The 26193-nt window shown below is 38.0% G+C and overlaps 1 protein-coding gene across 3 annotated transcripts in view; it reads left to right on the plus strand.

Annotated features, from left to right (window-relative positions):
* slc6a9 (solute carrier family 6 member 9) overlaps positions 1 to 26193 on the plus strand; it is a 60125-nt gene that overhangs the window by 19947 nt on the left and 13985 nt on the right. The window contains exons 1-2 of one of the 3 annotated variants that reach the window (XM_077231284.1): positions 8207 to 8764; positions 25734 to 25890. In XM_077231284.1, coding sequence (XP_077087399.1) covers positions 8723 to 8764; positions 25734 to 25890 — 199 coding nt within the window. In that variant the 5' untranslated portion in view covers positions 8207 to 8722. Of the gene's footprint in view, positions 1 to 8206; positions 8765 to 16120; positions 16292 to 25733; positions 25891 to 26193 lie in introns of those variants that run through there. The other 2 variants (XM_077231302.1, XM_077231293.1) reach the window with 2 other exon arrangements.

Genomic DNA, 26193 nt, shown 5'->3' on the forward strand with positions numbered 1-26193 from the left:
ACTGAAGCCTCGCGGGAGCCGCCATTGTAGCAGAACTTCACCTGCTGTTAGCATTCCATTGACTCCCATTCATTTTGGCGTCACTTTGACAGTGAATAACTTTACATCTGAGGCGTCCAAAGACTTCATTTGTCCATTATTTATTTCTAAAGAAACACGACAATGTATAAAAGGCTCCATTACTTTGTATTTTACGTTATGGCCCCGTAGAAGCCGTTTTTGTTAACAAAACAGGCTAACGATTGCGTCGTAACCACGCGACTTTATGTCGCACAATAGAGACATTACCCTATAGACAGGAGGAGAAGCTCGCAGGCAATCTTTTACTGTCTATGAGGCAATCGGGGGGACATAGAGGCATATAGTCAAGGGAGAAGTCCATAGATAGAGAGTCCATAAAAGCAACGGGACAAAATATTTCAACACGATTTTGAGGAATTAAGTGATTCAGATTTGTCTTGCCACAGCTACTAGAAGATTTACAATGTTCAGACTGTCGTCAAGGTCAGTTTGAGCCTGCGCAGTCGCTCAGCCATCAGGCAGGAAGTGCAATAATCGGGCTTCAGTCTTCTCAGTTGAAATCAATGGGGTCGCTGTGTCCATTTATTTTACTGTCTATGGTCCTGAGAGTCGCCTACCTAGAACAGATCAACATGGCGGAGCTCTATCTTCCGCCAAATAATTATATATCCAGTGTTTGGAAACACTTTTTTTTTTTTTTGGAAACTGCAATTTGTAAAATATGTCGCGCCGCTATAAAATATACAGGCAGTACTACTAATTTAACTACACACTTGAAGCGCCGACACAGCGTGAGTGCAGCAGAGCATATTGTCCTAGTGTTAGTTTCACTGCTTCTATTGTTCTCATTTGTAAATCGCTTTGGATAAAAGTGTCTGCTAAATTAATAGATGTAAATGTTTTTCATATATATATATATATATATATATATATGTATATATATATTTATATACAGGTCCTTCTAAAAAAATTAGCATATTGTGATGAAGTTCATTATTTTCCATAATGTAATGATGAAAATTAAACTTCGATATATTTTAGATTCATTGCACACCAACTGAAATATTTCAGGTCTTTTATTGTTTTAATACTGATGATTTTGGCATACAGCTCATGAAAACCCAAAATTCCTATCTCAAAAAATTAGCATATCATGAAAAGGGTCTCTAAACGAGCTATTAACCTAATCATCTGAATCAACTAATTAACTCTAAACACCTGCAAAAGATTCCTGAGGCTTTTAAAAACTCTCAGCCTGTTTCATTACTCAAAACCGCAATCATGGGTAAGACTGCCGACCTGACTGCTGTCCAGAAGGCCATCATTGACACCCTCAAGCAAGAGGGTAAGACACAGAAAGACATTTCTGAACAAATTGGCTGTTCCCAGAGTGCTGTATCAAGGCACCTCAGTGGAGAGTCTGTGGGAAGGAAAAAGTGTGGCAAAAAACTCTGCACAACGAGAAGAGGTGACCGGACCCTGAGGAAGATTGTGAAGAAGGACCGATTCCAGACCTTGGGGGACCTGCGGAAGCAGTGGACTGAGTCTGGAGTAGAAACATCCAGAGCCGACCGTGCACAGGTGTGTGCAGGAATTGGGCTACAGGTGCCGCATTCCCCAGGTCAAGCCACTATTGAACCAGAAACAGCGGCAGAAGTGCCTGACCTGGGCTACAGAGAAGCAGCACTGGACTGTTGCTCAGTGGTCCAAAGTACTTTTTTCGGATGAAAGCAAATTTTGCATGTCATTCGGAAATCAAGGTGCCAGAGTCTGGAGGAAGACTGGGGAGAAGGAAATGCCAAAATGCCAGAAGTCCAGTGTCAAGTACCCACAGTCAGTGATGGTCTGGGGTGCCATGTCAGCTGCTGTTGTTGGTCCACTGTGTTTTATCAAGGGCAGGGTCAATGCAGCTAGCTATCAGGAGATTTTGGAGCACTTCATGCTTCCATCTGCTGAAAAGCTTTATGGAGATGATGATTTCATTTTTCAGCACGACCTGGCACCTGCTCACAGTGCCAAAACCACTGGTAAATGGTTTACTGACCATGGTATTACTGTGCTCAGTTGGCCTGCCATAGAGAATCTGTGGGATATTGTGAAGAGAAAGTTGAGAGACGCAAGACCCAACACTCTGGATGAGCTTAAGGCCGCTATCGAAGCATCCTGGGCCTCCGTAACACCTCAGCAGTGCCACAGGCTGATTGCCTCCATGCCACGCCGCATTGAAGCAGTCATTTCTGCAAAAGGATTCCCGACCAAGTATTGAGTGCATAACTGAACATAATTATTTGAAGGTTGACTTTTTTTGTATTAGAAACACTTCTTTTATTGGTCAGATGAAATATGCTAATTTTTTGAGATACGAATTCTGAGTTTTCATGAGCTGTATGCCAAAATCATCAATATTAAAACAATAAAAGACCTGAAATATTTCAGTTGGTGTGCAATGAATCTAAAATATATGAAATATATGAAATATGAAAATATATGGAAAATAATGAACTTTATCACAATATGCTAATTTTTTGAGAAGGACCTGTATATATATATATATATATATATATATATATATATATATATTACATTTCATACATTATTTTTTTTAAATAAAGTTATGAAAGACCTGTTTGTGAAAAGTTATTTATTTATTTATTATTGTTTTTGTTTAAACAGGACCTGCTTTCTGCTCACGGAGTTAGCTTACCTGCTGAAACATTTATTCTAGGGCTGGTCCAAATACGATTTTTTGAGCTTCGAAGCTTCGGTAGGAATGAACAATTGAATATTCGAAGCTTCGGAATCTCTATATGTCTCAGACAATCCCAATTCTCCCGCATATAGATATATGAGGCCCGCAAATTAGTTAAAATCTCCCGGAATCTAGAGTTCGCAAGCTCCAAACCATGTAGCGCGTGCACGACAGAGAGGGAGAGAGCGAGAGACCGTGGGTGTGTGTGCAAATGTGCGTGTGTGTGCAAATGTGCGTGTGTGCCCCTTGAAGCGCATGTAAAATGCGCATGATCATCATCAGCACATGATTATTTCGAGAAACGACTCCAACATCCAAACGACTTTAAAAGGGAGTGCAGTGTATTTGGTGCAATATAGATAGACAGGCGAGACGCGACACGTTCAGAATTAATAAACTTTTAATAAACTACTGAACAGATCGAGCGGGAAGCTGCGCGCCTCACGCGAGCAGAGCTTATATGCTCCGAGAACGGACACTGCACTAGTGATATAAAACACACACACACAAACACACACACACACACACACACACACACACACACACAGGTCTGTTAACTTAAGCAATATTTTTAATAAGGTAGTCTAATATTTTTCTCACTAACAAATTACTAGGGTAGATTTAAATAAAGAAGCGGTGCGCCTTACGCGAGCAGAGCTTATATGCGCCGAGAATGGACACTGCACTAGTGATATAAAACACACTAATACATACATTTATACATTTTAATACATATTGTTTCTATTATTCTACTTTCCACAATGTCAAAGCAACGCAGCTTAACCCAAAATACAAGCTCAGGCACTTCTGTCCATACAAACTCCGCTGTTCTGCGCTCTAGCAAGAAAATACCCCCGTTGCAGGAACACTTTTGTAGTAGTACAAGAAGAAGCAAATATCTATTTATAAAGTAGCTATAACGAATTTATATGTTAAGTATTATATTTCAGCAGATTTTATAGTGTAAAACATTCAAGCACTAATGAGAACCGTTTTGAGGGGGATGCCAGGTGTGCAAAAAAAAAAACGAATATTGGAATGTCACATTTTCAAATCGAATACCAACCCACCGAACGAATATTCGGGTCCAGCCCTAATTTTTTCACTGTTAAATGTGTGAGCTGTTAAATATGGAAGCCCGTTTCCGCCATAGTTGAGAAAAAAAAAGATTATCCAAGTCATAATAATGAGAAAGTATCTCATAATTATGACGTAGTATCTCATTATATTGAGAAAGTTTCTCATAATAATGAGATAATAAGTCATAATTATGAGAAACTTTCTCGTAATAATGACTTAACATCTCGTAATAATGAGAAACTTTCTCGTAATAATGACTTAACATCTCATAATAATGATAAACTTTCTCGTAATAATGACTTATTTTCTCGCACTACTACGCATGCGCAAAGCAGTGGAACAGAAGGGAGTGCCACGCTAGCGACATCCGCTGGGCAAAGCCGTGTAAATGCATCACAGCAAATATGGCACGATCTGAAAACCAGTTGTTTTCATTAAAGTCAGTGTGAACTAAGAAGTGCAATCTGTAGATTCATAAAATAACATCAATTAAAATTCATCATTATCTTCCATACTTTTCAATACCCATGAAAAAGTGTGAAAGTGGAAAGCAGAAGCAGGACGGTTACCATGGTAACGAAGGACGCCTGCTTGTGCACACCGAGGGTGTTACGTGAACTTACAAAACTATCAGATTAAAGTTGGATTATTACATTTATTCGTTAAGTTTAAGTGTAACATCTTCATAAAATATATTGGTATATTTGTTAATATATCACGTATTTTGCGTATGCGTCTAGGATATTTGATGTGCAGGTTCATCTGAAGATATCAATACGATATCAATTAAGATGTTTATGACTTTGAGACATTTACACATAATTGGGCTGTGGGCAGTGGAATGGGGAAAATGCAAGGTCTTGAGACGTGTTTTTAAAAGCTGAACTTCTTTTCAATTGAGGGCCGCGTTTTTTGAACACTGAACCCTTCTGTGCTGCTTGTTCATACACAAAAATACAAATGAATATTACAAATGCATAAAAGACTATCTAGTATGGAAGCCTGTCTTATATACTGATAATTTATCATTAATGTTATTCACTGCAGAGCGTGCCATGTTTGCTGTGATGCATTTACACGGCTTTGACCAGCGGATGTCGCTAGCGTGGCACTCCCTTCTGCTCCACTGCTTTGCGCATGCGTAGAAGTGCAAGAAAATAAGTCATTATTTCGAGAAAGTTTCTCATTATTACGAGATGTTAAGTCATTATTTCGAGAAAGCTTCTCATTATTACGAGATGTTAAGTCATTATTACGAGAAAGTTTCTCATTATTACGAGATGTTAAGTCATTATTACGAGAAAGTTTCTCATTATTACGAGATGTTAAGTCATTATTATGAGAAAGTTTCTCATTATTACGAGATGATAAGTCATTATTATGAGAAAATTTCTCATTATTATGAGATACTTAAGTCATTATTATGAGAAACTTTCTCAATATAATGAGATACTAAGTCATAATTATGAGAAACTTTCTCAATATATAATGAGATACTAAGTCCTAATTATGATAAACTTTCTCAATATAATGAGATACTAAGTCATAATTATGAGAAACTTTCTCAATATAATGAGATACTAAGTCATAATTATGAGAAAGTTTCTCATTATTATGACTTAGATAATCTTTTTTTTTACTCAACTATGGCGGAAACGGGCTTCCATAGTTAAAAGTGTAACTGGAGACAGGACAGGAAAAGAATGTCTGTTTTTATTTAATCTTTTGGTTTTGTGAAAACCAAATCTTTTGTTTGTGAAAGAGCCATGTGTTAAAAGTCAGATGGCACTGTATGTCTGAACAAAAGAAATAAAAATGAACTACCTATACCATATTGAATTGCATAGCATCATATTTTTCTCCATTGCATTGTATGTATTACATTGAATAGCTTCGCGTTGAATCGAATCGAAATCGGATCACACCGCATCGTAATTGTAGTGAATCGTATCGTTTAATGTATCGTATCGTTGGCTATGCATCGAGATGCGTATTGCATCGGCCTCAGTTATGGAGATGCACATCCCTAATATATATATATATATGTATATATGTATATGTGTATATTTATAAATGTGTTTATATATATATATATACATACACTCTGTGTGTGTTTATATTTAGCCAACTTCTGGGAACAATTTTAGCTAAATAAATGACTTAAAGAGAAAAATGCTATTCAAAATGGTTATGATTTGTTTGTTTTTTTAAGTTAGGTTTGTTTTTATTATGAAATTTAAATTCCTTAATGAGTGCTAAGTGTGTAATTAGGAGATCTTATTCCCCCACTCCCAAGTGTGCACACTTGTTTAGGATCTGTCTGAGTTTTGTTTTGATGTGTTTATTTCATTTCAATCACAGCCCTTTCTTGTTCCCATTACTCGCTATTATGCTATTGATATGGGGCAGCGCAAATAGCGGAGTGTACATATCCTCATTAGAAGCGAGTGTTTTTGTGATGGGAGGCGAGGTTCCGTGCTGCTGCTTGACTAATAGGGGTTGGCTGGGGCCCCTGAGGAGTCTCTAATGACCGCCTGTGTCAGATTCCCTTACAGCCGGGCTCGTGGCACAGACACAAGGAGCTGCCCGGAGCTATGTGCGTGTATATGTGTGTGTTTGTGTGAAAGGATAGGTGTCACAAATACATAAAGTCTCAGCCAGCTGCTGGTTGTTGTTGAAACTCACATATTAATTGAGAGGACACTCTCAAATTAGCTGTTGATTTCTGAAATAGGCTATTGTAATTTGACTTCAGATCATTATTTTAGATTTGTTTATGAAACAAGACTCTTTGCCAGTTTGTATAGAGAAAGAAGATGGAACAGTAGAAATACTGGGGAGAAAAGGGGGAAGTAGGATTGTGACAAGACACACGACTGATTTGAACCTCACAAGACCGTCCTCACCCTAATGCTAACCACTAGGTCATGTCTCTGATGTTTTTGCAGTATAATGTTGTTGTGTAAGAACTTTGTCTATTTAAGTGTAAAGAGATGCTCATCTCTATGTGATGCTATCTGTGCCCAAAGGGTCAAACAGGCAGAGCAGATGTATTTAAGCTCAGCTGGAAGAGCATCATCAATAACTCATAGGCATAATAAAATCTTTTTTGGGATTTATTCTCATTTTTTGATGATCAAGGTTAGGATTTTGTATGTAAAACAGTTTCATGTATTTTTTTTTTATTAACTCTTTTTTTATTTAGGCATACAACTTTTTGGGATGGCTGGAGTATATTAGAAAAAAAGCTTGCTTTTGTACTGTATTTGCATTATCTTCATACAATTTGGACTCTTATGCCAAAATTACGAATGCCATTTACAATTATGTAACAAAATATCAAACCAAGTGGCATTTATTTTAAAGAAATATGGCATAAGCATACTTTTTAATCTAAAAAAAGTTAGATTATAAATGATGAAATAAGATATACTATTTAAAATATAGTAAAATATATAGATGTTATTTTGCTTGATGAGAACTGACTTCATTCATCCACTAAAAATCACCTTGATGCCATTGCTTAAAACTCATTATAAATAAATTGTAAAATGATTGTTAAAGCTCTAGTAGCATTTGTTTCCAGTTCCACTTGGTTTGACATTTTGGTTTCTAATGAAATGACATTCAAATATTTTAAGGTGTAACTAAAGTGTCCAAACGTTTCCAAATACTATTTCATGCCACCGTGTATTTGTCCCTATTTAATTTGGGCTATTGAATATGTATTTAAAGTGAAACCTTAAAACCTTGATAACCTTGAAAATCAAAAAAATCCACATTGTGATGCAGATAGAGATGTCTGTGCTGTCCTCTTGAAGTCTGCTCATCAACTGCATCACCACTATTGTACACCTCATTCAAATGCTCATTAGGCAAAATGCCAGAAGTCTGTCAACTTTTAACACCAATAACAGGATGCTCTGTTGGGTCCATCGTCAGGAGCTGCCACTGAGAGCTTTCTTTTGTCTGTAGGTTACTTTTTTTTCTGTGTGAATTGTAATGAAGCTTTTCACAGTCTGCCACATAATGTCCTCTATAGATTTTTGCCCGTTTATTGCTGAGAAAATCTTGTAACCTGAAGCGAACGGATGAATTACAAGGTGGCAGCCTGACCGACAGACAAACGGAAGGGTAGTATATCCCTCCTCTGGTCTCTTGCAGGACCTTACAGGAGAATTGGCAATGTCAAGGGATGAGGATTTGAGAGTCAAGTGTTGCTGAATGGGAGCGTTGGTGGTCTGGGTGCAGCTGCCTCGAGAACAAGTGGAAGAAATGCAGAGACAGCTAGAGTTGAGCGCCCCATGGAAGCGGACCTCTCCTTACTTTTGTCTTTCATCGTGTGGGCCGGCTGCTGAAAAGCTTGGCAGCGCCTGTGACTCCAGGCAGCTAAGCTAGCAGCTCCTAGCACTCAGTATGCAGCCAAAGTGCTGGAATGACAACGACTCCATTCATTATGGTGGTAGAGGCAAAGGCTGTGGATCTCCTCTGTCTGTTTTGTAGAATGGGGGATACAGAAGAGGAGGGGGGGCGCTTTCCCCAACTCGCAGTACAACGGACGAGGTAAGGATGAGGGAGCAAGAGAGAGCGAGAGAAACAGAAAGGGAGGGAGAGGGAGTGAGCTAGAAAGTGGCAGCGGTGGAGGGGGACCTTCCATGCCGAATGATTGAAAGAGGCGGAGAGGAAGCAGAACTCCATCAGATGAAATGAGGTGAAAATAATTCAGGCATTAATCAAGCCTGGCCAAAAGGAGGCTGTTCCCCCAATCCCCCCCCCCCCCCCCCTCCCCTCCCTCGCTGCGGAAGCAAACGGAGAGGTGTGAATGAAGAACTCGAGAGTTGAGACGAGAGAACTACTGGGCACTATCGAATCATGTCGGAGTCCAACAGCAACGCAGCTTGTATGGCTGATCAGGTCAGTTGTGTTTTTGTGATGTTGTGCTGTTTTGAAACAGACAGCATTTTCGTTTTCTATAGCTGATGAGTTCTGCCGAGAGGGAAATTTGAAAATGTTGTTTCTCTTGAGCGAGTGAGAGCGAGCACGTTACCCGACGCATCAAAGCGGCAATTGTACGAAGCTGCCCGGACGACGGTGCAGGGTCCTGAAAGAACTGAATTAATCAAGACCAAGCATTGTCTGCAGTGCCTTATTTTTCGGCCATCATTCAGGGGGCCTGTGACGACTCAATAGCCCACAGACCACGTGAGAAGCTCTTTAAAAACCAGACCACGTGTGGGCCAACTGAAAAGTTTTTATAACAAATTGCAGTGGGAAGTTCTGGCGACGCTGGTGGAAGGGTATGTGTTAAAGTTTCCAAGGAAGTGGGCAGGAGAGCAGTGTTTGAGAGACAGAAGGAAGGAGGAAAGTGTACAGGCTGAAAGGAGGGCTGGCCCATATTTCTCCTTTTTCTGTCTTCCTTCACCTCCTTTTTTTATTCACCAAGGCACTTGTCACTTAAACAATCATAGGGAAGATTTATTGGAAATAAAATGTATAGATATCCTATAAGGTGCTTTGTGCCTCAGAGATTTATGTTGCTGCGCCAGTTTTGGTTGCCTCCTTTCCATTGCACCTGTTTCCGTTCCTCCGTTTTGTCGGAGTATGTGAAGTAGGAGATCGGGACTGTCTGGTGACTAAATACAAACTGATAAGACAAAATTAGGTTACTTGCTGTAGGTAACAGACAAAAATTTTTTGTTTTAATTAATAGACATTATTTGGCAGGTTTTGAGTTTTGGAATTATGTAAAATCCATTTATCGTCATCTTGTTTAATCTTGATATGAATGTTGGCATTCTTATGGGCTTAATTAAAACCGTTTCTATCATATATCTCAAGTTCAGGGAAATGTGAAGTCTCAAATTGCATTGTCATGAAGTTATATTCGTGAACAGTTTTTAAAGTGCAAATTCTCTTTCATAGTTTAATTAGTACAAAGAAGCATTTACTGTGTAGTGCTATTTGATCTGGATTTTGGTCTTGCCTTTAGTCAGTCCTAATGTGATGTGAGTCTATGACTTGGGGATGAGACCTTTGAAACCTCATAAGCAATGCTCACCTGACCTTATCAAGTGTGTGGACCATAGCTGTCTGTTTGTCTGTCTTTCTGTACCGCCTTTAAAACCATGTAAACTTTACATAAACGCCACAAAACATTCAGAAATCTTTAGACAATGGGCATTTACATATAGAAGCCTTTAAGGTACAATATGTTACAGTCTGTTTAATTGTCCATTTTTAAGTATCAGACAAAAGAAGGTGATTTTTTTTAGTTTTCTTTAAGTCTACCAATATAGCAATTTATTATGATTCCTCACAGTATTTGAGCCCTGTAACGACTCACTGCAAAAGGTTTGATGAGGTGTACTGATTTATTTGATGATCTCTAGCAGTGCCAGAACCCCGAGAGGCACCACAGACTCAGGTGTCCAGCTGTAGAGCTCACTGATTTATCACACACATACACAGAGGAGCAGGTGCATCTGCCAGAGCCACAGCCTCCAGCCTTCAAACCCCTCATGTGTACTTGAGCATACGGTGGGGAAACATCATCATTTCCCTGTTTATGCTTGAGCATTGACTACCGTAGAATGAAATTGCATCCTTTGGAAAGTGTTTGCATTGGGGCTGATTGTCAATTATTTCTGATTTGTCAAATATTTTAATTTGCACATTGTGCAAACAATGAAGTCTATATAATGTACTTTTCAACTTTTCAAAATTTGAATGGATCTACATAGCCACAATTACCAAACCTGAATGCTTTAATTTGACTAGTGGAAGAGAATACTAGTTTGAAGTAATCCATTTTTAGTTGTTATATATATATATATATATATATATATATATATATATATATATATATATAAGTTTTTAAAAAAAAACATTGATCATTCTTCATATTCTAAATGACTTGGTCCCTCAAAAAGGTGCAGCATTCTCCAATCACAGCTATGCCATTTTCATCGGATTAATCTTATAGTGTAGATTCAGCTCTGTACTGTTTGACAGCTTATAGGCGATATGGAGCTCCTATATTAGCTTTCTGATGTGGTTAATTCTACTGGTTCCTGTAATGTTGTCTAATGCTATCTGTTAGAGTAGAGCATGCTTGACTAATAATTGCGATAATATCAGCAATTAATTTAATTTGAGTAACTTACTGGGTCAAAATGTCTTCACAATGATCTATAATGATCAGCGTTTAGAAAGCAAATGCTGTTCGTTTTGACTGCAACACTTGGTCATTTATCTTACTGTTAAAGAGATGCTGTGTCTAGTGATTGGTTTCACATAATGTTCCAAAGAGCAAAAATAATGATGCTATAATGTTTGGGGAGAGTAAGTGTTTAGCAAAAAGTCACTTTATAGCTCACACTGTAGCACTGTAGCAATTTAGCTGCAACATTGTGGCACATAGGTTTGTCATATGCACAGTTATGAAGACCTGTGAGCATGCACTGTCAATAATGTTTATTACAAAATGTCTTTGCCCTATATCACAATGTCAGCAAACTGCAAGGATCATTTATCATCAACACTGATGTACTGGAGCTTCATGAACTGCACAAGTTTTTCAACAATCTGATGATCTAGTTGTCCAACGTGATTTGAAAATGATCAAAAGATCATCTTGTGCTTCAGTGGAAGGACATCTGACCTTTTGTACAAAGTTCACATGCTCACTGTATATGGAGAGAGAGAAAGAAGAGAGAGGGGAAAAGAGCAGTCAGCATATGTGTGCTCGGAGGCAGTGGTCTCTCCTGTCTCACACTCACTGCGCTCGTGGGCTTCCAGCTGCTCTCTTTCTGTCTCTCTTTATGTGTCCATCTTGTTTCATTTCTCACTACCCTTCATGTGATGATTTTAAATACCTTCGAAATTATTCTCTTTTCAAAACTTTTTTTTTGAGAACCAATAGCTTGATTCCTTTTCCCCTAAGACTTGATTTGAAGAGTCATTTTACCCATGTGACCTTCCATCAGAGCATCATGGATAGGTGAAGGTTGTCTAAAGCTGGCAGCTATGACAGCTGTTCAGACAGTGACCCTCTCTCAGTCATGGGTACTTTCCTCAGGCCAAATCTCACTTTTAAACTAATCTCACTCATTTTTTGCCTTGTCCTCTCTGACTCCCTTAATCTCTCAAAGCCATTTGTTCCCTTCATTTTCCACTGTTTCCCACAACACTATATTTCGATTACACTTTATTTTTAGGGTTAGTTACTTGTAATTATGCATAATTTACTCTTTCAATTACTGTAGTAAGTACATGCAACATGTAAGAACATACAAAACCTCTAAAGGGACCTTTGGAAAAATAAAAAATAAACAAACGTTTTCGTGCTCCTGAGAAACTATTGCGTGTGCCTAAGAAACTTTTCATGTGCGCACAGAAATTTTTTGTGAAAAAATCCACGACTAGCTCTGTACATTGTACAATTTTAATACATGACTGTAGCAATGTTTAAGATTCAGGGAAGGAGGATGCGGGAACCGGCAAACATTCAACAACTTTTAATGACAAAATAAAACAAATACAAAAACAAAAGTATAAGCCAGCAGCCCCTCACGGACGACTACTGGCCACACAAAACAGAAACAAAACACAACATAAAATCAGGGCTCTTCCTCTCTATCTTATCAGTCGTCGCTCCTCTTTTTATGCTTCCAATCCTCCGTGAGAGATGCGAGACCGGTGCGTCTCACAGGTGACGTTCATTATCACTCACGCCACCGGCCTCGCGCCGTTCTCTCACGTCCCTCGGCCTCTTCCTGCTCGACACAATGACGTAGAAGCAAATATACACCCAACATAAAGCATAAAGGTGCATAAAGCAAAGGCACCTCTGTGGAGTGGATTCAACTTTTTTAATGCGCAGCTAGCCATGGATTATCCTTCTTTGGTCATTTTCCTGTTATTGGTATTAACTCTTTTCTGCTGTTTCGTCTTTTTATTGGATCCGGAGATTTCAAAAGATGCAAAATAGCTCCCCCGTCCATATAACAATGAAAACATGGGTTGCCGGAAAATTTCGTCAATGGCGGGGAAAGAGTTAAGCTGTTATTGATGTTTGCAGTGGAAAGGTAAAAATGATGGTTACTTTCGTCAGTTACTGCTGGTTAGATCTAGCATTCTGTCCGCTTTGATTCAGACATAGAAATATTGTAGTTCGCTAAGATTCCATTGATTTAAATAAATTAATTATAGCATTTATTTGAATTAATTAGAGAGAGGGAGAGAGATATGTGTGTGAATTACCTTGTCTGTGCAGCGTCTCTCTACTAACAATGAAGCTGTGAGTTTAAATACTTTAAAAACAGGGATGTTACCCCTTCGTGGCTGAGAAATATAATGTAGCAATTCAGTAGAGAGGCTATTTTGCAGGGCAGTGTTAATAAGTTTCTGTGCTCCTGAATGTTTCTGTTTGCGAGGTCCATGTGTGCTTCAATGAAAGCAGTGCATTAATATAGAACGGTGATTAAAGTGACTGGAACTACCTGTGCATTAAACATCTTCTAGCCAGGAACATGTTAAACATATTATTTCATGTCTAGACTGTTTTTCTCAGTCACGTTCTTTTCAGATTTAGGCGCTCTTGAAACACAATAATGTTATTTTGTACATACGTTCGCTTTTAGCTTTATAGCATTAGCATTGAAGTGTACTCTAGAACAAAGAATTGCTTTTATTTTTGTGGTCTATTACTAAGAGTCATTCTGTGTAAACACACTTGTCTTTTGAACAAGCGTGTTTTGGCTGACCCTACTGCCACCTCTGCAGCTGTCACAGCAGTGAGCCTACTTATTTCCTGACCAAAGTGCAAAGATTCTTTCTGCAAATACAATTTTTTGCACAATATGTCATTTAGAGCACTGCCTGTTAGACAGGCTAAATGTTGTATGGGAGGATTTGGTACTTGCTAATTCTCACTGATTGGGGAAAGTTTAGTGTCTCACATGCATTTGGGAAGATTTGCCCGACGGCTCCTGAGGAAGAGAGCTGGTCTCACAGTAAAACAGTCGCTCAGTCAGAGCTTCAGCAAACTCCAAGCCGTGCACATGACAAACTGAATCCTCAGGATGCAGGTGAGATGAAAAAGTCAGCACTTCGATTCAGAGCTGTCAGGCCAAGGGAACAGCCTCAGATCTCTTTCCACACGCTTTATTTACCCCCCAAAACATCACATGCCATGTGTTTGTGATAGCCTGACCATTCAGTTTTACAGGTAGATCTTGGTTTGATACACAGGTTTTTGCTCATATTTTAACAGTGTGTTAAATGGCATACTCTAAACAAAACATTTAGGTAGCCCACATTTTTCAAGTCAAGGTTTTGTAGTTAAACTTTACTGTTTAGTTCCCTGTAAATTAATATTTCAGGTTTCCAGTATTATCTCTATATCCTAAATATTAAGCTCACGCAATAGCTTTTCTGGCATAATGTTAATTTCCACAGCAAATAATTGTATTTTATAAAGTGAAGGAAAAAACTATGGTTACATCAAGGCATTTACAATTAAAGTAAAATTGAGCCAAGAAATACAAGTTAAATTACACACGATTTACAGGCATAAGTATTGTACAACCACAAGGCTTTTTTCATGCCAACACTAATATTATCCATGCACGTTAACATCAATGTGGGATTAGAACAAACATTGTATGTGTAAAGTTTTTACAGAAATAGAATCCAACTCAACTGTTTTCAACACTGGTAATAAGATTATTTTGTGTGTGCACCAAATCAGTATTTTAGAATGATTTCTGAGAAAGATCATGTGACCCTAAAGAAGACTGTAGCAATCAGCGAAATAAAATAAATGTCGAAATATATTTAAATAGAAAACCATTATTTTACATTGTAGTAATATTTCTAAGTATTACTGTTTCTACTGTACTTTATTTCAAATAAATGCAGCCTTGGTGAACATAATGGACTTCTTTCAAAAACATTTAAAAGTTTTGAGCAGTAAATCTTTAAACTTTGTTGTCATGATGATTTAACACAGGTAAAGCCTGTAAACATTGTAACTTATGCATAATGTCTGCACAAGGATACCAAGAAGAGAGATGTTTTAACCTTGTTGTGTTTAAGACGGTTGACTTAAATCAGCAGAGCATAGTCATTCTTTGAAAAAACCTGTCAGAAAACAAAAGTATGAATCATCACATCATGCTTCAGTTATGACAGGATCCACAAACCTTACATAAGTGATGAATAACCAGAAAGTCATCCACCTGAAATGTATTTACATATCAGATAATACTATTTTATATTAAATATTATGACCATGATAGCCCTTTAATAAAAACTTTTCTTGTCAGAAATACAGTGGATTTGTACAGTGTTGTTCATCCAGGTCTGTTGTCTAACTTACAGACAATAAACAATGAACACAATGTTGTACATTAAACACTAGAAACGATACTTTAAAGTGACTTGAACTTCTGGTTTCTGTGTGTCTCGCTTGTCAAAGTCTGATGCTAATCGACTCTGAAGATGTTTTTCAGTCTAGAAGCTGAAGTTGCATGACATTAAGTCTCTATGTTTGATGTCAGCCAAAACTGGGGTGGCTTATGCAACCCTGAATCCCTGAATGGGCCTTTAAAAGTGCTCTAATTGGCCCTTTTGAGCATATTGTAATTTAAAATGGGTCCTTCCTCAAATTCAGTCCCTATATAACAAATTCATTTGTTTCTGTTTTTGCGAATGTAAAAAGCTCAGCAATAATGAGAATCAGCCCTGGGTACAATGATAGAGATAGGTCAATATATACTGTTTATGTCTCTATATATAATGCATTAGGAGATACTGGTTAAACATACATAGTTGTGCAGAAACTGGAAACAAAATTTCTGAGATGTGTGAAGAACAGGTGAACAGCTTGTAATGTCTGCAGGCTACACTCCCTCATAGTTTGAATTGAGGACTAATTAAATTATCTGATTATGTGAAGCGTGTGTCTGCAGCTAGACCTGGTTTTGTATATATTTTATTCCTGTTCATTTCAGGATTCTTTGATCAATTGAAAGTTTTAAAGAACAGTATTTATTTGAAATAGAAATCTTTTGTAACATTAGGAATGTTTTACTGTCATATGTATACCCATGTCTCTTAAAGAAAAGGATACAATCTTGTGCATAGATATGACAGCCTGTTGCACTATAGTTAGTTGCAGTATAGGTAGAAGCAGCCAGTGTGAATATATCCTTTGTGACCCTAAGAAACTCCCAAAAAGCCAAACCTCCAGGCTCCTCCCCTCTCCCCACCCACAGCTTAAGGGTAGAATAGGTTCCACATGGAGCCGTGTCAGTCTACTCCAACTGACCTGGAGAGTTCTGCCTCTGACCCCGCTTACACGCTGATGCTTGCCTGAATGCTTTAAGTTTCTGCTTGAGTTAGCACTACTAGCTGGGGTGTACAATGGACAGCAGAAAGGTAAGACCAAAAGAAGTGAGTATGTGAGTTTGTCAGATATCAATGGAGGGGTGAGATCTTTTAGAACAATTCTAGAAGTTACTTGGAGCTTAAGATGCTTTAGTCTTTGGTAAAATTAGACAAAAAACCAGGTAGGTGGGTCCCACCATTTTGCCTTCGTTCATTCTTGGAATGCTGTTCTACATGTTCTGATCTGTGTGGATATATGTCCTGAACATTCCATGATGGTTGATGATGTTTAATCTGGACCCTAGAAGGTGTTTGACTTCATCTAGGCGGTCAGAAAACCACTATTAATTTAAAGAAGGAAGAACAAGTTACATCATGAAATATGGGCCATTTCTTTGGCTGTTATATGACCAGGAAAGCCATCTGCAGACCTAATGACTCCCACAAGATGGCCACCAGAGCTGTTGTGGATCCTTCCTAATGTTTAACAGCTGACAACTGGCTTTATGGGTTGAAGGCAGACTTTTGGTTTCTTTAAATGGAAACTCCATGTTGCCCAAAACTGTTAATTCACATGTGTGGTATCATACTTTCTTATATTTAGCAACTAGTGATTCTCTTGTGAAACTTGTGACCAGTTCCTTGTGTACAATACACTTCTGTAGGCTATGTGTCCAAGGATATGTAATCATTTAGATGTAATGTGATCCTGGTCTGATGCTCACCAAAACCGCATTTATTTGATCAAAAATACAGTAATGTTTTGAAATATTTTTTACAATTTGAAGTTACAAAATTAAACTACTTTCTATTTGAAAAATATATATTAATGTTAATTTAATTTAATTCAGCATCATTGCTCCAGTCTTCAGTGTCACACGATCCTTCAGAAATCATTCTAAGATCCTGATTTGGTGCTCAAGAAACATTTCTTATTATCAATGTTTTTGGCTAATGTTTTTGTTTTTAAGGAAACTGTGATAAATTTTTCACTGTCTTTACTGTCACTTTTGATCAATGTAATGCATAAAAAACATTCTTACTTTTGAATGGTAGTGTGTGTGTGTGTGTGTATATATATATATATATATATATATATATATATATATATATATATATATATATATATATATATATATAAATACACAATTAAGTCTCTTACCGTAAGAACACTTGTGGAACCAGATTGCTCATGCTGCTTTATGTCAGTCTCTATAAACATATTCTAAGATATGGTCGTGTATGTGACAGCGTGAGTGTGGATTGAGTGACTTGAACTCTTAATGACCTGACATTTAGGCCATCATCACTTCCCTACTTTTGTGCCCCTTGTTCAGGTTTGGGGTGCCTTGCCTGACAAGTCACCATTGCAGATGATTGATCAAGCATGAGAAGAGTGTTTTCAGGTTTTAAGCCAATGAGAGAGCAGGAATATGACCCACTGCGCACAGGGTGAGAAGCCGGAGCTCTGCATCTTTAGCAGAATTACTTTCACCTCACAGAGTTGAATAATGGGTTTTTTAAGGACTGTCCACGCTGGTTAATTTCATTCCAGTTAAATGGAATGAACTTGCCCTTGTTTACTCATTTAGTACTTTTTAGGGGGCCATAGCTAAAGGAGTTTAAGTTAATCAGGACTTTGAAATATGGAAGACCCATCTATCTTGAATTTCAATTGTCGAAATGAATAATTTGCTGGGACCTTCTCGTTTCTTCCACAAATTTTATTGCCAAGGATTATGAATGTGAAGTTGTTTTTTGTTTGTTTCCTCAAATCCTTCTACCACTCCTGCCTATCCCCATCAAAAAGAGATTGTCCCGCCCCAAACACACTGCATTTGCTGATATAGAAATTAGCATGTCTTTTCAAAATGTTATCCTACAAATGCCTTGTAATAACTGTTAAACAGAATAGGAAAAGATACAAAACCTAAGATAAAAAAACAAAAATATTTGAATACATGAGATGAACAATGAGGCTCAGTTGAAGCTCTGCAAGAGGTGTTTTAGTAGCAATCACAACCCCTGGTCTGACCTCTGACCTTGATAAACAAACTCGAGGTGAAAGTCTTACTGGAGTCTTTGAATGAGCCTCTTGCATGTATCATCCTTTCCTGGGGAGAATGAAGCCCTCATCAGCAGAGAAAGATTGAGGATGTTGCATTTGAAATGTGAACTGGGGGTCAGTAGAGAGCACTAGAAAGGGGAAAGGTCAGCTCTGATGAATGGTGAGTCCAGGGACTTGGGTGTTTAACCATTTCAGAAGTGCTGAGAACACATTTCCTTTGGCTTCCTTGCTTCTGTTTTTGTCTTTCATGTTCTTAAATTGCTTCAGTCATTTATTTTCTACTCTGCGTTTCTCTGAACTTACTAGCCTGATGGGAAAGGTTTTGCAGTATAAGTCAGCACTAGGTCTCTAATCTCTTTTTATGTTTGGACCTGTGCAGCCTTTTGAAGTTTCGCTGTCCTGGGTGAGTTTTGGAATCTGCACTATTTTTATGATGGTTGGCCACACCTTTGACTTATTGACTTCGCAGAGCAGGAAGTCATTGATTCCTCACAGTATTTAGTCTCCCTTTTAAATCTCCCTGCTGGATTAGACGGTTTTTAGGATCTATTTGGGACCGTAATGATCTCAAATAAGTGAGTATGGGTTTATTTGAGAAAGAATGTTTAATCTATAAACATCACATGACTCTTCTCACAAGGTGAATCCTAAAATAATATTTAGATTTTTTTCCATAGTTTTATTCCATAGTGCTGTGGTGAATTAATCATAGAAATCAGGTGAGCAGATGTGTGAAAGATCCCCTGATAAGTGTGTTTTGTTGACATGCACCACCAAAGCACACAATGTCACTCTACCATCTGTAGACTGGGTCAAAATAAAGAAAAAAACAAATAATTCTAGGGAGATCCCCCCCCCCCCCCATATTTATCTTAGAACTATTTATATTTTTCTAAGTGATGCATCAATAATTATCAAATACAGCTAAACTGTATTAGTCTTTCGACTGGTATGTTACATAATCTGAGACTTTTGCTTGGAAATGTTGCATAATCAAATGTTTATTTATATATTTATTTTTTTAACTTTTGGTTACAATCTAAATATGGCCTCCTAGAGTAATATTTATATTTCTGGTAGAAATATTTATATATTTCTCTTATGGATGCATCACAAATTTCTAAATATAATAAAATATTATTAAATCTTTCAATTGCTGTGTTACATAATCTGAAATTCACTTCCCACGTTTTGAGTTTTTGAATGCAGCTCATTGAAGGAGATGACATAATCAGTTATGGTGACAAGAAGAATGTAAACGTTCAGTCAGTCTCGCTTTTGTTTGGTGAGCGTTCATTTAAAACTTCAGGGAGACAACGTTATAATTATTCAAAAAGATTCAGAGTGTGAACACACACATATGGCTTTATGTAATAGACACTAAAACACACACCCTATTGAGCAAAAAAGGATCTTTTGAACCATATGTAATGCCACAGCACATTCTGCATGGACGTCTCCAGGTATTCTGGGTGTTAAGTTGAGAAGTCACAGGTCAGTTCTCACTTTCCTTCTTAAATTGACAGGGTCACATACCTGCAATGAGTTACTCAGAGGGAGCGGTGGTGCTGTCAGTCACAGGCTTCAGGCTTCATGGATAGATGCTTTTCTCACTGTTTGAGGTTGTAGGACAGGAAATTGTGGAATATTCAAATTTGGGAGAAAAATACAAACTCAAGATAATGTTTAATGCTGTTGTGAGGCAGTTTTTTTTGTTGAGGCAGTTTTTTTATGGAAGCTTTTTTTCTTTCATTTCTCTTTTTTGTTTTCTTTTCCTTCCTTTTCTTTCTCTTTGTCCTTGTTCCTTTCCCTTTTCTTTTTCTTTTTTCTTTTTGATTTTTTTCTTTTGTTTTATTTGTCTATTTCATTTCCTTTTTTATTTCTTTTTTTTTCTTTCCCTTTTTGCTTCTCGCTTTTCTTTCCTTGCTCTATTTTTTCCTTCTTATTTTTCATTGTTTTTCTGCTTCTGCTTCTTTTTTAAAGTCTGAAAGGTAAACCACTCATTTGACTCCTGTCCCCATGGACCTTGTGTTTATGAGTGTGTTTTGGTCTTACGTAAAAGGGCAGATGGGCCCAGCTGGACGATTTTTCTCTCTTTCTGTCTTGGACGATCTGTTGTTTGCTCTGCAAGACAGATCCTTAGAGCAAACTGCAATGGCTGAAACACCTGGGCATTCCACAGAGCACAGGGACAGGGATCACAGAGTGCAGTGGATAAAGATTGAACTAAACAATATGTTGATATGCTGAAAGGAAAACACAACAAAAACTCATGTGTGAGCGCAGAAGAGCCATGTTTTGAAAAATATCAACAGCGTGTTGCATAGAGGTACAGTTCCAATAATTCCAATGTTATTTTTTGTTTGGTTTGACTGTAATATTATAGATGGATAGATACAGCGAAGTATTGACTAGCATTTTGTTGAGCTAGCGTGTACTTTAGGTAGGTGGATATTTATAGGTCGGTTTGTCTCCCAGGTGTTCTGACCTCAAGGATCCCACTTGTTTCAGGGTCTACTCTAGATCTCCTCCTTCTTACGCTGGGCTTCAGCTGTGCTGCAGCAGTGGTTCAGAGAGCCGTTAGCACAACCCAACACAGGTGTCCATTTGCTGGCCAAAACCAGTCTCAGGTCTAAAAGCAGACTTAAACTATGTGTTAACTGGTGCGGAAGAAATCTGTTTATACCACTCCAAATTCTAGATGTCTGCCATTTTTGGGCTGTCTCTGTAAATAAGGCAGCATGGCAGTGTTTTCTTTGAACACATGGTCAAAAACCTGATTTAAATGCATACATTTCCAGCTATGATTTAATTTACTTCCAGCTGATTTTCAATTGTTTATTACAGATGTCACTGCTTTAACCTCAGAGTTTGGACACTGCACCTGTAATTTTAATTTAGTTAACAATGTTTTGATTCTCACACGGCTTGCCCCGCTTTGCTATCTATCCCACAATCTCCTGCGTGAGTCTTTTGTTACGCTCCCATAGTGAAGGGTTTGAAAACAGCTCCTCCTCGTACAGTTACTGGTTATTTTGTTTGTGTTCAACAGTACAAAATAGAGATGTTGCATTGTTAAATACTTAACTAGAGGAATATTTCATTTTGGATGAAAGGCAAATCAGTGGTTATTGGTCATTTTGCTGATTCACATGTGTCTGTGAGCGCTTTGGGCCATTGCTCCCTGCAGGATCACTGACTCAGATGCTGCTGAGACTAAATTTTTGTGTACCACATTTACACTTCAACAAATCAATTATAGTTACAGTATCTTAATGTTAAATGTCAACTATCCATTTGTAAATCAAATTTGCTCACTAGAATGATCTAGTGCCGTTTGGATTCTTCCCCAAAGCTGTGGGGAAGATCGCGAGGATAAGCTGCTGAATGTTCATCTCCCGCAGCGTACTCGCTGTGCGGGCGGAGCGCTCGCTCAGATCAGATCGTGAGCTTGCCTTAGAGGTCAACATGAAGAGCATCTGATGAGAACAGATGGAGAGAGTAAAATTTAAACCAGGCCGACAAGACCAAATGTTTGTCTTGAGCACATTACGGTGATTTCAGTTCACATCAAGTGCGCTCCAGCATGCCCACAACAGTGCTTGCGTGCAATTTTCACAAAATGTTTTGACACTTGTTTTCTTGTGGTTATCTTCTTTTAACACATTTTAAATTGTGGTAGAGAAAAAAAGAGAGCTATAGGACGTAGTGTGACCGGGGTAATGAATTGACAACCCAAACTCGAACTTGCATCACCATTGGAACTCCTTATGTTTGAAGCATGTCACAGTATCACTTCACCACGGCATTAACTTCTTGTTTAACACAATATTTTTTTTTTTTTTTACTTGCTATAGATCAGGGGTATTCAGTTAAAGTTCCAAGAGGTCCGGATATTTCCTTCCCAGTGGAGGTCCGGACAATACTTTTTTGGAATAGTTATACATTTCCTTCAGGGCAGCAGTAGTACTTCTATAAAAGAAAAAAAATCCTAAACAGTCAAAATAGTCATCAAAGATGAGAATATTGAGCCCACAGAGCCAAAGCAGTGGTGTCTCAGAATTTTTCTATAAAAAAAGTAAATATTTCATCAGTTGAGCCCAAATGGATATGTATATTAAAGGGATAGTTCACCCAAAAATGAAAATTCTGTCAGTATTTACTCTCCCTCATGTTGTTCCAACCCCGTAAGACCTTTGTTCATCTTCGGAACACGAATTAAGATATTTTTGATGAAATCTGAGGGCTGAATCACTCCTCCATAGGCTTCTTCAGGAATTGAAACTTTCCAGCCCCGAAAAATCATTAAAGACCTCGTTAAAATAGTCCAAGTGACTACAGTGGCTCATTCTTAAGTTTATCAAGCGACGAGAATACTTTTTGTGCGAAACAACAAACAAAAATAAAGACTTTATTTCAACTATTCATTTCCTTCTCTGTTGGCCTCTAGTCAGTTAAACTAGTGTAATTGCGTAGAGCTACGTCACACGTAGGCTCACTATTGGCCGATGCTGGTCATGTGGGTAATGCGTGTGACGTACAACAACAGAAGCTTAGGCTATTACACTAACCGTACGTTCACACCGCCGCCGACTTGAGCGGCAAAGAAGCTATGGACGCCCAGTCAAGGACGCTTGTCAAAAAGTACGGGGAAGCTTGTTGATGCTTTGGTCGCTCTGACGTAGCAGGGAGAAGAGAAGTGTCACAACATGAAATGTCATATGAGATTGGTGTTTTTGCATTACACTTCACTGCTTTTCTATTTAACTAAGTAAACATGCGCTAGACTGTGTGCTCGAGCTTGGTGTCTTTTGCCGCGTCTCGCGCATGTCATAGCGTTTTAAAAAACGCGTCATTCAAGTTAAAATAAGTTCAACTTTAAGAACAAAAATGTAAACTATCCCAGCTATTTTATCCCATGCCTCGTTCTTTTGTAACTGGTCCCTATAAGCAAACAACGTCATATCATAAATGATAGGAAACCCAGCAATGGCGATTATTAGCTTCTCCATTTTATCTGAACTAATGTTTTGGTAGGAACGAAAGTTTACATCGTGTGTTTCTCCGGAATCACCCAGCGCGGAGGACGTCTATATTCCGATTGGTTGCTGGCTTTTGCCGCTGCTTGCCGCTGAACCGCGTCATAGCTCATTACCATAAAGTTGAGCTACTTTCAACTTTCTGATTGACGCTCAAGACGTTCAAAACGCCCAAAACGCAACGCCGATGGATTTGACGCTCCTTGCAGCTGAGAGAAGCCAGCTTCCATTGAAAATGAATGACTTCCGGTAGCTTTGTAAGCTCAAGTCGGCGGCGTTGTGAACGTACAGTAAGTTAACTGACTCGGCCCAGAGAGAAGGAAATGAATAGTTGAAATAAAGTCGTTATTTTTATTTATTTTTGCGCACAAAAAGTATTCTCGTCATTTGATAAACTTAAGATTGAGCCACTGTAGTCACTTGGACTATTTTAACAATGTCTTAAATAACTTTTCGGGGCTGGCAAGTTTCAATCCCTGAAGAAGCCTATGGACTAGTATAGAGGAGTGATCCAGCTCTCAGATTTCATCAAAAATATCTTAATTCATGTTCCGAAGATGAACGAAGGTCTTACGGGGTTGGAACAACATGAGGGTGAGTAAATACTGACAGAATTTTCATTTTTGGGTGAACTAACCCTTTAAAAGGTAAGATCAGAGGTTTTATCAGTCTATTATTATTTTCACATTTAGACACCTAATGTATGTGTATGCAACATTGAAGGCCTTGTGACTGAGAGAATGGGGGTGCGTGGTTTTCCTCTTAAGAACAGTCTTTTTTAGTAGCATTTTTATTTATTTATCTTTTTTGCTCAAAATAATAAACTACTAAAAACAAACAAACTATGTACATAATCTAATAATCAAAACACTCTTGTCAGAGCAGAAAACAAATTTAACTTGTAATTTCAAAGTTTTGTTGTCTTTCCTTGCCATCTCTAAATAATTTCACAATTTATAACATTGTTTTTTTATGAAATGCTCTTAACCTGTGTATGAGGGGAAAATGTCTAAAAGCGCCATGTTTACTTGTCACAAACCTGGTTTAGTTAAACGGTTGGACTCATCTGTATGACAGATAAAAATAATTGTTTGCTGCATTCTCGTTTTCTGCAGTGATTTAGCCAAAGGTTATATTTTGTTGCTCAAAGTGTTTCTTCATATAACTGCGTCATCTGCAGCTCTTATTGTGGCGCTTTAGCATCTTCAGCGGGAGAGAGAAGCAATTCACATGGAGAGGAAAGGCTTTGAATGAAGTGTGTTTGGCTATAAAAATATCAGTCTAAGTGCTGAAAGACCATTAATATAAACGACCCTGAGCGCTTTTGGTGGTTACTGCTCACTTTAAACTGTAGAAACGGTAAAATGCTGCAATAATGACCCACGGCTCAGATGGAACCAAGCCGGGGTCTGGAACCGGACCGTGGTCCACTATTTAAGGACCCCTGCTTTAGTTAATCTAAATTATTTTAAAATAATTATGCATGCAATTTGGAAATACACAGAATGTTGGAACTTTTTGTGTTTATGCTTGTATTTTTAATGTTGGTAAAAGTGCAAAAATCTGGACCATTTCAAGTGAACAAGTGAAGTAGAAATGATGATTTATAGATAAATAGATAGATAGATTGTGACTGAGATATCAAATATCTACTGTACTAATCTACTGTATAGATAGATAGATAGATAGATAGATAGATAGATAGATAGATTGATTGATTGATTGATTGATTGATATTGATAGATTGATAAAAGTAACAACAAAACACTTTTAGCAGCTCCACTGAATTAACAGGATAACGATAAACAGTGTATATAAATAACTTGGACAATTGAAAAACAGATACAGTGTAAATGAAAATAGATAAATGTATTCAAACAAATAATCAGTATAACAGACAAAGACTTGCAACAAGACAAGAGCATAATTATAGAATGTAAAATAAGATATAATTACAAAGATAGTCACAATGGACATGAACAGTAAGGTAGTGCAGAGTGAAATAATAGTGCGGTATAGTAATATAGAGGGAGTGTGTGTGTGTGTGTGTGTGTGTGTGTGTGTGGGGGGGGGGGGGGGGGGTATTGCTCTTCGTACTTTAAGTTAGGGGTTTATTGCACAAGTCTCAGGTATGAAGGGGGGTTATGCGTTTAAGCATTTTAGCATTCACACACGCTCATAAATATTAATCAGTAATTTTGACATTTATTAAAATATGCCCATGTCATAGTTCATGGGCATATTATGCATTCACTATCATATATTCTGTTTTGTCTGTGCTTAAAGTGAACAAAATGTGTCCCCTTTCAATGCTCTCTGACTTACGAGAAGAATCACACTGAGCAACATCGTGTTCATTTCATTCGTACATGTGTCTGTGTTTCAGAACGGAGCGGTTCCAGGAGAGCCAGTGAAGAAAGATGAAAACTCCAGAAGGGGAAACTGGGGCAACCAGATTGAGTTTGTCCTCACCAGTGTTGGTTACGCAGTGGGGCTGGGAAACGTCTGGAGGTTTCCTTACCTTTGCTACAGAAATGGAGGAGGTGACCAGTTCATTTCTTTTTCTTTGCCCAATGTCTATATTGACTTTCCCTCAGTGCCTATCCTGCACTGTTGAGTTAGCATTTTATAATTTCATGCCAAATTAGGTAAACATTTAATTTGTAGTAGTTAAACTGGTGGGATTTAGGTTTTGTTTTTCTAAGTCATGCCATTGAGTCCTTTTCCAAATGTATTGCTCCCCTAAAAGGGTACTCATTTGGTATCAAGTCTCATAACACACCTAACTTAAAATAGACCAGGCTAGAGTAAGCAAGGGTCTCTAGCAGATGGTCCCCGATGACCTG

Source organism: Siphateles boraxobius, unplaced genomic scaffold (genome assembly GCF_051911475.1).
Source record: "Siphateles boraxobius isolate OS27281-9 unplaced genomic scaffold, OSU_SipBor_1 1, whole genome shotgun sequence".
Taxonomy (NCBI): Eukaryota; Metazoa; Chordata; class Actinopteri; order Cypriniformes; family Leuciscidae; genus Siphateles; species Siphateles boraxobius.